Raw genomic sequence first — 12,174 nt, 5'->3', positions numbered from 1 at the left:
ATTTTTTTAAATTTAAGATTATCAGTATCTTGATCTGCATAAATGATAAATATTTCGTTAAGAGCAGCACTTTGAGAAGTGATATACAACATATCTGATTATATACTCATGTGAAAGATCATAACAACGGATACAGTATGCGGTATTCCGTTACGTTAGGCATTTATCGTATGAATGCGCTCAATACTGCACAATACAAATTCAATAAGATTTAGTAATTAAGAAGACTATTTTATAATTTTACGAATTTCATAAACGATTTTGGCAAATTTGCATTTCTTTCATTTATTTACTTTTCATTTCTTTTTACTTCTACTAATAGCACTACTTTTCTTTGTTTTTTGGGAGAAATTTCTAAAATAAACAAGGTTAAAAATTATGATGTTGATATATATAAAAGTCCTTCTCATTATCGTATAGAATAGATATCATAATAGCCATATTAAAATATTTATCAACCTTACCTATTGCTCATTTTAGCCCGTTTTCCTTGGCGAAAGTTGCCTTTAGACTTTCTGCCTTTTTTCGATTTTCTAAGAAATATCAAGCCAAAGATACTTTAACGCTTAATAATTCTCGAAAATTCCTCTAACAGGTAATTAATGCTTTGACGAACTAATCAAATTTCGATATAGCATGGATAACATACTTTCCGTCTTCCTCAACTGGATTCATGCTTACAGCCTAATACGAAAATAAATAAGTGGCAAGTTATGAAGGGTATCGAAGAATCTTACATTTTATATATACAATATTGTCATTGAATAAGGCAATAATAGGCTAAATGTCGCATACATTTTTTACTCTTTAGAATTTAATTAACGGAATTAATTAGCGACCCATTTATAGCTAATTTCGTAGGATTAGCTTAACGAAATTATAATTTACAAATTCACGTAATCAAATCATAAAAGTAAAAGCTAGGCTATGTCCAATGCGTAATAAAATACCTTAAAAAGCTGAGATACCATCATTGTCTAATATGATACTATACAGTGTAATTGACATTGTCAATATGGCAACAATTTACGATACTTAGACTTATAAAATGCGTTTTAAGATTAGGTTCCTTCTACAGTACTAGAAATTGCAGTATAAAATTTGAAATATCGAAAAGAATGACGTGAGCAACTCAACAGTTGTATAATCACATTCACAAAATTATCCAGTTTGCTGCTGAAGTTACAGCTTCACTCAGTAATAAAATAGCTATAAAAGTACTTTGACCTTTATGCTCTAAACAGAACTTTAATAACCGGAGGCATAATTTAATGATATTAAACTGTAGTACGTTTACGCAGGAGATAGGATTATCATATCATCTAAATTATTGCTACTCATTGTTTGCAACAGAATAACTTTCTATGGCGAAATCGTCATTTACCACTATAAATACGCTGAGCAGCACCAATTAATTGTGAGAAAATGGTATAATCAAGCTTTCGACTTTATAATTAAGTACATTACAACCTTCGGTATGTTCAATATTGGAGCCTTCCTAAGTTTATCAGCAATTTCTAATCCCGCACCGCGCTCAGATTTAACATCTCCTAAATTGGGTGGTAACTAAACAAAAATGTAATTATTAAAACAATAACAGAAGACTTTATAAAGACGATGAATAATATCTCATCGATTGATTGCTGATTTACATTTCGCGCTCAAAAGTGTTAATTCTATTCAAAAATATCTATGCCTATCTTTTAACTGGATACGTATCTATATTACACTGTGTTTAATGAAAATTTAATACAAAAGTACGTCATTTAATTCATTCTACGAAGACCATACAAAGCTAACCTTTCTTCTAACTCCAGCTTTTCGTAAACGTTTTTCTTGAGGCTAGTACCAAATGAGAATTAATCAAATCATGTAATACATTAGCTACAATGGCTGTAAGACTGAATCGAATGCAAACTTCCAAAAATGGGCACAATTCAACCATTATGTAAGATACGTACCAATATTTTGGTAAATACACCGTGAGATGCCGTCGATGACTGAGCGTCTTTGATGGCCTTTGTTACCTAGAATGAAAATGAAGTCATATTAATTTAATGTTTTCGAATTATACCGAATGCAATGCGATTTAATAGCATTAATCCTACTAACTAACCTCTTCCTGTGCTGCTTTCGTTTTCGTACTCTTACCTTTAATACAAGAAGATATATAAAATTAGCCTTTTTTATAAATGTTGCATTCATGTGCTATAGTAAAATAGCATACTTTTAACATTAATCGATAACTTTTAATGTACAATTTATACCTTTGGAGGCTTCAAACTTGTTAAAAAATCCTACATAAATAATAAACAGAAACAAATTTATTACCTTTTTGTCGTCTCTCAATATTTCTTAATCGTTGCAATTCATTCTTTGCAATGCGTTCCTTTTTAGCCTCCCTGGCTACTTCAAACTGATCTTCATAAGGATCTATGAATGAGAAAGTGCCCGAATCCAATATAAAAACCACATTTACCAGTGCATAAAGCCTATATCTCGATATAAACATATCTGGCAATGTAGCTATTGTAAATAGACCACAGACCTGCATTTTCTGGGACCTCTTTAACCCAATCATTACTGTCATCTGTAACACTTTTATAACCCCACCTTCTTTTATAAGTCTAAAAAGATAGTTAGATAACCATAGCAATAGACTAATCAGTACTTCAAACAATAATTTCAAATCAATTGCAGGGGTACCTGTGTTTTTTCGTCAAAGGTCATTTTGCCCCTTTTGCGTTTTTGTATTCCCTACGTATTTAATACACTATTATTATTGCAGATTACGACCAGCTAGTGCATGTAAATAAAGGTGCAGAAATTTACCTTGGCTTTTGCATATTGCTCCCATTTTGTTGGCGGCTTAGGTTTAGGTATCTATGAAGACAGAATGGCTGTATAATAATTTTGCAATTTGCTATGCAATTACATTGACAAAAACAACCATAAAATGATCCTTATTAATGCTACGATTTTAGTAAAATATGTAAGATTAAAAGTGTATTCACCCGATGGGACTGTAATGAATAAGCATTACGGAATCAATTAATGCTAATATCATGCTAATTTCCATGTACTGAATGACATTGAAAAATTGTAATAATACCTCAATTACTGAACATGCCATTACATCAAAGGGGCACTAACAATTTAGTATTAATATCTTTAACATTATCATTATACGCGCAATCATAAAGCAACGCACGTCCTTAAACGTAATAAGACATTTAGCAGATATATACAAACTCTATTATTACAGATATGCTAACATGAATCAACATTGCAACGATTGCATCAAGTTTGCAAGTGGACTCGTCATAAGACTTAAACTTGACAGCACGACATAAACGTATCGCGGACTTAATAATTACATTGATACAATTGGCCAGCACTAAGCAAAGCGTAACCAAGTACAGTATAATTTTTCCGTAGATTTATTCATTCCGGATTTGAAATTTCAGGACTTACCGGTTTCTCTCGGGCAACTATAGTCGTAGGCTCCGGTAGCTGTTTGTATCAATCAAAATACAGTATAAAAAAATTGGCTATGACCATTTAAATCAATATGACAATTCATTAGCCAAGAACAACAAAATCTAATGTTGGAAATAAAATTGCAATCTCAAGTAATCAGTTTTAACAGTAACGTACACTGCATACATAAGGTATTAACTAATGTGCAGTAGTGAGCTTGCCATGTATATGATATGAGACAGAGTATGATCGTACGCTACAATACAAATTACTTTTGGTCATTTAATAGTGGGACTCATTAAGATAGATATCCGCTTAGCAGTCGTTATAGGTAGCTTATTATTATTAAATATGAAATATGATTATCATTAGCATACAGTAAAGATTACGAATACAAGTAAGCAAGATTCACGTAACTTTAAAAATTTGTTACATATTTTATGTGTCAATACTGTATAGTGTGAGATATCGAGCTATCTAACTTGATATTCAGTAAATTCTATCTACCTGTATCATGATTATACATGTAATAAGATAAGACAGTTATGTCAGTCAACTGAAAACTATCTCTGGTATTTAATTTACATAATATCATTATTGTCGAGTAAGGAATAATGTAGCATCTGAACGCCGATTTCTTTCATTGCACACATTATTAATTGATTACATGGCTTGCACTATATCCACATAACCACATATTGTATACCGTAGCCACAGGAATTACAGAATTGATCAAGTACTAGATAATTCTGTCAATCACCATGAAAAAGTTGCAAATGATATCATTGTCTAAGTTACAGAATATCAGAAACCTGTTCTTTGTGCATGCTACCTTTTGATGAAAGAGGTTTCAAATTGATATCATGACCTAATTTACTGTACAGAATGATATTAGATCAGAAACCTGTTCTTTGCGTAGGCAACTTTGATGAAAAGGTTTCAAATGATATCATTACCTAATTTGCAGAATAATATTAGATCAAAACTTGATGTTTGTGTGTGCAATTTTTTCTATATCTAAAGTAAAGTATAGCTCTATTCTCATAGATTTAAGGATTGAACGTGATTCATTAACACTGTAACAGTATACACCTACTTGCTAGCAACGAATTTATTATGTCTGTGCATACACTCTGAAACTATAGTACTGTCTGTGCATTATAATAATAATATAAAAGACGGTCCAATAATTACATAACGCAGACTTTACTATATCGCTAGCGAGGCAATTAAATATACGAACCTGTACCAGTAGTGCATCCTCCATTTGTTGGGTTGGAAGCTAAAATAATCAAGAATATGCAAGATTTGCAATCAGTAAATTAGATCAAAAAATTACAAGACCAGTTCAGCATCATTATTATTACTGAAGCTAGATTCAATCATGTTATAGCTGATTTTGAACATAAGTGATGTGGATGGACTTTTGCAACTAACCTTCCAAATTTCATTGATTAACCACTGAGTATTGTCACGCGCAAGCTGCTGTAGAGAGATTTCTATATCAGACCTGTGTTACAGTATACCAAGGAATAATTGAGGGGTAAGCAATACGTATTCAAGATCGATTCTGAATAAGACAATTATACCGATTCCCCAAAAAATAAATCCATCAATGTCATGCATGGTTCCTCGTTGGGGGAGTGTACACTTAAGTATATATCAATCATCTACTGCAATGCATGAGTTTTATATATTACAGTATGATTGTTGAAGTAGAACCAGTACACTAAAAATAGTTCAGTATAGACTGTACAGCTCGTCGATCCTTCCTTCATTGGTGCACCTACACGCTGAGCTTGATGTCATGTACTGCAGAGCTATTAATATATTGCACACGCTAGAATTGAGCACCAACATTGTATCATTTGTACTTTTTGGCTCAGTTTGTATATTATAACAACCTATATCAAAAGCATAGAGATCAAGTATCAACGTATGCATCAACATTGGCTTACTGAAGTTCTTGTGGATCCACCGGTTGTCGATCGATTAACAGTAAGTTGCCAAGGTCAACCTCTGGCAAGATATTCTTGCTGACTTCAGTGCTCTTATATCGACGAGACTGGGCTTGAAGAATGCTATCCACATTAATGACCGTCTTTCGATCTTGGTTGGTATGCAATGTACTTGATTCCATCAGTTGCTTCACTATTTAAACTATGCACGATAACAATAATAATGAATTTCTAAGATCGATATACAATACAGGAAGAAATTCAAGCGATTTTAATGCTGTCTTGCATTGGATGCATGAACTATTTCTGCTATGCCCATGCTGTAAGCTAGCAAAACCACGAGTACAGTGGAGAATGGAGTGACTTCTGTCCGTCCGAAACTTGACAGGACTAACATGACGCTGTACAGTACAGTACGTACTGTAAACTGCGTTTAACATACTGTACAGTACAGTACAGTACTGTACAGTACAGTATTGTACTGTAGAGATACTACAGTATTGAGTACAGTACAGTACAGTACTGTACTGTACAGTATCTCTACAGTACATTTCTATATTTCTTGCAATTACTGTACTGTACTGTACATATGGCGCAAGTACAGTACTGTACAGTACTTATAGAAGCCGGCGTTTTTCAATACAATAAAGAGAGAGTTAGTAGTTAGTTTTGCAATAACTTCAACTACGAGTTCAATTTCTTGTCTCCATGCTTTGATATACAGTATTGTCAGTGTATATCATTGAGACTAGAATCAACTTTCAATACAGTTATTCGTATTAACTCCGCTGTACAGTGTACAGTGTACAGTGTACAGTATTTTATTGGTTATGCAGCGTAACGGAATCTTTTTTACACACTGATTCATTGCACTGCGCATGCGAAAACAATATGGCAGCGTATCTGCTACTTTAGTAGAGCGTTCAAAGGTTTTCATGGAATAAGTTTTTAGCGTCAAGACTTTAGCAGTTCTAAAGACGACAATGATCTTCCATACTAACAGTTACTCACATTAAAGTCATTTTTTTTTGTTAGTATATCCTTTCTGCTTTGATTCTATAGCCGTCATATACAAAACCCTCTTTTCTTTTATAGCATAAAAAGGAAAGGATATCATTCCAGGCAGCATTTCTCCACTGTCTATCATGATATACAATACTGTTAATGAAGGGCAATATTTTCGTTAGATTTGAATAATATTTCGGGCATTATCTAACGATGTGTATCACAGCACAAAGTTACTAGCGACAATGGCTAAGAAATAAACTAAAAGGAAATCACTATCATGCATTGCGCTGATCTATCCATTTCAGTAATGTAGTGACTACCTACCACTAGGGACTTTTGATGTGGATTTCATGTCCCTGTCACAATACTTTTGTTTGCAATACGGGTAGGTTTTCAACCAGTTCTCGCTACTTGAATTTAATCCATCTTGACTGCAATTTCGAGAGTAAGTTGTTAATTGCAAAATTTAATTTAACGAAGATGATAAGATCTTATAATATCAGGTAAATTTATAGTCCATATGCTTTAGATAGTCCGTGCCGAGTAACTGCTGTTGTTCTTTTGTGCATCGAATGCAAAATGTGATGAATTGCACAAGAGTATCATAAATTCTATGGATTCTACCATGCAATAATAAATAGTACAATGATTCTTATTTATGTTATATAGTAGATTAATTAATAATGAAAATGCAACTGGGGTGGGATAGGACATTCTCCTGATAGTGTATAGCCAGCAACAAGATAATACATCGAATATTCCTGTAATAGTTCGGAATGGACAGAGCTTGGATCTCTACGGCCAAGAATTAATTAACGATCGCTATAGACATCGGTTCCACTACACTACTGACCATTCTACCGCTTGGCCCGACTTGGCGGAGAATTTAATTGTCAATACACTATAACTAAATACACATATCTAGCCGCATTTTTGGTATAAAACTGAACTAGAATAACTTTATTATTAATATCCTCAATCGTTGTATTGGGATTAATCAAATTGATCATCCTCTTATTCTCTTTTATAATATCGATTATCTTATAGTGAATTCTAGCCGGTATCATTCGTTCATGACATTTTGCTGTTTTGACTGCGAAAAGCATTTTATTATTGATTTCAAAATAATGAATAATGGAAACGGGCGTAAAACGCGAATTACGCATTAAAATATTGCTTTACTTTAATATGGCATTTGAGTCCTATACATGCGCAAAAACGCAAGTTTGCGGAAAACAAAAACAATAACAATAAATATGCTTAAGCAGCCGGATAAAGTACAACTCCTCTTACAATACATATTGTAAAAGTCAGTAATATCAAATAAGGAGGAAAAAATTTAAATGACGAAAGTGATGTACCCTTAATGATCATTTCTTTTCATTTTCACTATTTTTTTGCCTTAATTTCGTATTCATACCATCAATACGGGCTGTTAATATGAATAAATTGCGTCCAAGAACAATGAATAAATTAATTGAATTAAGTGTCAACATACGACACAATATATTGAAACAACTTTTCAAAGGATAATAATCAATTAGTAGATTCCATTTGCACATGCCAAAGTGATAAAGAAATAAGTCTGATCACATTATCCTGCTATACCGTATGTACAGCGTTGAAATCAAAGACATCTGCATAGGTAGCATAGAGCCAACCTGTCAAGAATGAATCTAAAAATACCGATTATGAGATGATATATATATATATATAGTATTTTGATATACAAGATATCAAATTCTATCTATGCCATTTACAAGGCCTTCTCATAAGCCTTTTAATTAAAATTACTACTCTTAAAAAATAGACGCATATCACATTTAGAGTTAGATAGAGGAGCACAGTCAAATGTCGTTCGAAAACAATTGTCATTTTCACAGCGGAAACATGCATTCTTAAGCTTTTGGTCATCAATTGAACTAATAGAATACATAAACTCTTAGAAGAGTATAATATATGTATTATTATATATGTTACATTTATGCTTATATCCATATAGATAATGTTAAAATAAAAGCAAGGCAACAAAAAATGAATATCATCATGCGAAAATTATATTTATTTTTATAAATATATTTACTGTATATATATATATATAGGAAGAGAAATAGACAAAGGCAAGAAAAAAAAAATTTCCTAGAAATACCATCCTTCATGTTTAATAATATAATAAACTTCACATGACCTATGTATAAATACTAAAATTCAGTTTATTTATGTAAATATATCACATAGAGACCAAGTGTTCTACGTCTATGAAGAAAGAGAGCGAGGCGGAAAATACCACTGAAATGCCCATCCTTTATGTCTCAATACGAAACTTTTCATGATATACGGGTATATTACAATACTAAATTTCAACTTATTGATATCAATACGCCATGGAGACGACGTTCCGTGCGTCAATAAGGAGAAAGAGAGAGGAAGAGGAAAGACTTTGAAATATCTTCCTTCATTTCTCATTATTAAAGTCCTCTGATAATAAAATGAATTAATAAGTAAATTATTTTACACGCAGGTTGTTACAAATGTTATTATCAATGTGAATACTATACTGTATTGTAGTCTTTCGACGGATTTCACTCTTGATATCGGCTCCTCGGGCTTCGGCATAAAATTGCTTTACTTCGTTGCTATGCTTTCTTTTCATTAAGAGACAGCAATGGATCATAATATTCTTAAAACCTTTACGAAATGATTGATTAAATATGCCGTAAATGATAGGGTTGTATGCAGAATTGCTTAAAGCCAAGCGAAGTGCAGCTATCGATACAACATTATAAAATGGCTCTTGAGCAAAAATGGAAACGATATCAATGAGGACTAACGGTGACCAACAAAACATAAATACACCAACGATAACAGATAATGTTGAAGCTGTTTTTAAATTAGATTTAAATTTTTGACGATTAATTTCACACAGTTGTGTTAGGGAAGCTATTAGAGCATAACTCTTCTTGGCTGAGCGATAAATCATAAAATAACAAGTGGTAAAGATAGCTAATGCTGCTGTCATGCTCAACATGACTAAACTTACATAGCCAAGGTTAGGGCGATGTTGATCGACAGCAATCCAGCAATAAGCCTTTGAATCAAGGTATTGATATTTTCCTAGTGAAATAGACTGTAAACCAAGCAAGGGCATCGTTGCCATCAAGCATGGAAATAACCATAACAAAGATATTAAAGCAATATATTGTCGAAATGGGTAGTGTTGCTGATAGCGCAATGGCTTGATAATAGATTTACAACGATCAATACTAATAACAGCTAATGTGAATAAAGATACGCCAGTCGCGAAAGTCATCATAAAACCACTGAACTGGCAATTAATTGAACCGAGTGGCCAACGGCTACTAATCAAGCTGACCATTGTAGCGGGCATGTTGAAGATAGTAATTAAGAGATCAGCAACAGCAAGATTGGCCATTAAGATACCTGCAGTATTATGCAATGACGATTGATGATAGATAACCATCAAAGCCATGATATTACCAATAACCCCTATAACGGTTGCTATTGACATATAGATTATGAATATAACAGCTACTGGCGTAGAAATATTATAATCTGTAGTTGAATTAACATCCATAATCAACGAAATGATATTCTAACAGAAAATGGTCAATGCAAAGACTTAATTTCAAGTTCCGCTATCTTGTGTTGATCATCTTCAGATCAAAATACCTATGCCTTGAATTATGCTACCGATCTATTGTTCTACACTATCATCTCATGATAACCAATTCTGGCTATAATAATAAAGTCCAATTCACGCTACTAAGTAAAAATGATCTTGATTTGCCTTTAATAACAACTTCACACGACCTTGTTAAAGATCTCGTCTTGCGAACATGACGTATCTTCACCTTGATTTCTTATGGAAGTAATCAACAATGTCATATGCCAGAGTTTAAAATGAACTCCATCAATCATGATCATACGCGCTTAAAATTGAACCTTTCTAAAATAGAAGAATTCGATGTTGACGTTATTATATGAAGTAGAAAAAATCAAATATAAAGATGAGGTTTGAATTTTGAAGTAGTCCAGCTTTAAATTGAATACATTCGATATCTTTATTCTTTGCTAATTTTAAAAACCATTCATTGATTATGAGTTCTTGATATCTAGCCCTAGCAGTTAAAAATGATCAGGTAGAAAAAAATTCAGATGTTATTCAATTGTATGTATATATTTTTATGACTTAAAATAATTGCTAAATTAATAGACTTGGATATAATGAGAAAATCTTGCGCAATGTTCTTTATATATCAATAACGAATTTCCGAGACAATATTTCTTATACTAAACGATAACTCTTTTTCTCTTCTATTCATATCCATCTATTATTATTATACGTATAATGCTGTAACCTCTCACTTGAATCAAGACTTAGTCATCAAATCGATGGACATCTTTTTATACTTGATAATTACTATTTTAATAATTAAGTTTTTTGAGTATGTCGTATTCTATGATGAAATCAGAATGATCTAGGTTAAAATACCTTATTCGGTAAAATACTAAAAATCCATAATATTAATACGAGAAGGTACCATGATTATTTTACTCTCAAAATTATACGATCAATGGTTATATTATTCTATTTTATCGTAAAAGTAAAGCAAATGATAATGAAATTGTCTATTTGTTAACTTCATTTGACGTAATAACGAATTAAACCCGATCAACATCATTTTACGGTTGAATTCATTAATGCAAAATGATTTCATTATTGAATACAGTATTTCATGCGTTCACGTAGCGAAAAAATGTCAATCCTTACTACACTAATAAATGTAGTAAAATTAGTGCACTATATAAATGCTATTAGCAGATATAAAATTCAACCTATAATTCAACCACTGATTATCAATAATGCTAAAATAAAAACCACGAAATACCGCTACGCAGTGTGATCAACTATAGCGTAGAATCTAGCCGAACATCGGCCGAAATAGATTTATGAATGATATTGCTCCAATCTCTTTTCTATTGTAAATAAGCTGAAACATCACTTACCTTAAAGAGAAAGAGTATTATGAAGGTTTTTGATTCATTTCCAATGCTAAATATAATAGCAAAAAATAAGGTACAATTGCTTAATTCATGTAGTGGTGCTTTATGGTAAGAAATAAGTAAGCTGAAGGATATTCAACTTGGTTGGCTAGCTGTTCTAAATACCTGAGAGTTTACCTTCTCTTTCTTGATAGTTAACAACACTGTCAGCAAAGTGATAGTTGCCTGTCATTGGTGGGATGATAAAGTAGAAATAGCAAAAATTACTTCATTAATTCATATCTTTGACCTAGCGTAGAATACGTAGGTTGTAAAACACAGCAAACTATAGGATGAAATAAGCTTATTAATAATTTATTTTACTGACTTGTTATTAAACTAAACTCTCCAAATGGCAGATCTTTGACCTGTATTCTTCATTACAATGGCAAGTTACTTCCTACTATTATTCCTGTTAATAAGCTATTTGAATATCATATTGTTTGTTATACCACTATACGCTTAAATACAAATACTTTATACCATAGTATTGACAGAGCGATGTCTGATTGTTGATAATGATGATGAAATTTAATGACGATTTTGAATTAAAGGACACATAAAAATTTGATTTAATTTATCCAATATAGGTACTTCCTTAGCTCTCTTCCACTTCTTCGATCATTATCTTAATCTATTAATCATTTATTTATCAATAGGTTGT

General features: G+C 32.2%; 3 protein-coding genes across 3 annotated transcripts; all 3 read right to left on the bottom strand.

Annotated features, from left to right (window-relative positions):
* Positions 1-296: 296 nt before the first annotated feature.
* Positions 297-5,620, bottom strand: TRIADDRAFT_52982 (uncharacterized protein; the record flags this gene model as incomplete). The annotated part of the gene is made up of 16 exons (XM_002109165.1): positions 297-354; positions 465-533; positions 650-684; positions 1,471-1,566; positions 1,801-1,842; positions 1,962-2,027; positions 2,117-2,151; positions 2,268-2,297; positions 2,332-2,433; positions 2,549-2,627; positions 2,707-2,757; positions 2,833-2,883; positions 3,475-3,513; positions 4,724-4,762; positions 4,918-4,990; positions 5,439-5,620. The coding sequence occupies 16 exons, from the start codon at positions 5,618-5,620 to the stop codon at positions 297-299; spliced, it is 1,047 nt and encodes a 348-aa protein (XP_002109201.1).
* Positions 5,621-9,108: 3,488 nt separating this feature from the next.
* On the bottom strand, positions 9,109-9,348 carry TRIADDRAFT_8190 (uncharacterized protein; the record flags this gene model as incomplete). The annotated part of the gene is made up of 1 exon (XM_002109164.1): positions 9,109-9,348. A coding segment is annotated over one exon (240 nt), but the record flags the coding sequence as incomplete, so codon positions are not given.
* A 234-nt stretch (positions 9,349-9,582) lies between these two features.
* On the bottom strand, positions 9,583-10,041 carry TRIADDRAFT_21782 (uncharacterized protein; the record flags this gene model as incomplete). Its single annotated transcript, XM_002109163.1, has 1 exon — positions 9,583-10,041. A coding segment is annotated over one exon (459 nt), but the record flags the coding sequence as incomplete, so codon positions are not given.
* Positions 10,042-12,174: the final 2,133 nt, after the last annotated feature.

Source organism: Trichoplax adhaerens, genomic scaffold (genome assembly GCF_000150275.1).
Source record: "Trichoplax adhaerens TRIADscaffold_2 genomic scaffold, whole genome shotgun sequence".
Classification (NCBI taxonomy): Eukaryota; Metazoa; Placozoa; class Uniplacotomia; order Trichoplacea; family Trichoplacidae; genus Trichoplax; species Trichoplax adhaerens.
This window is presented reverse-complemented; position numbering and strand designations above follow the sequence as displayed.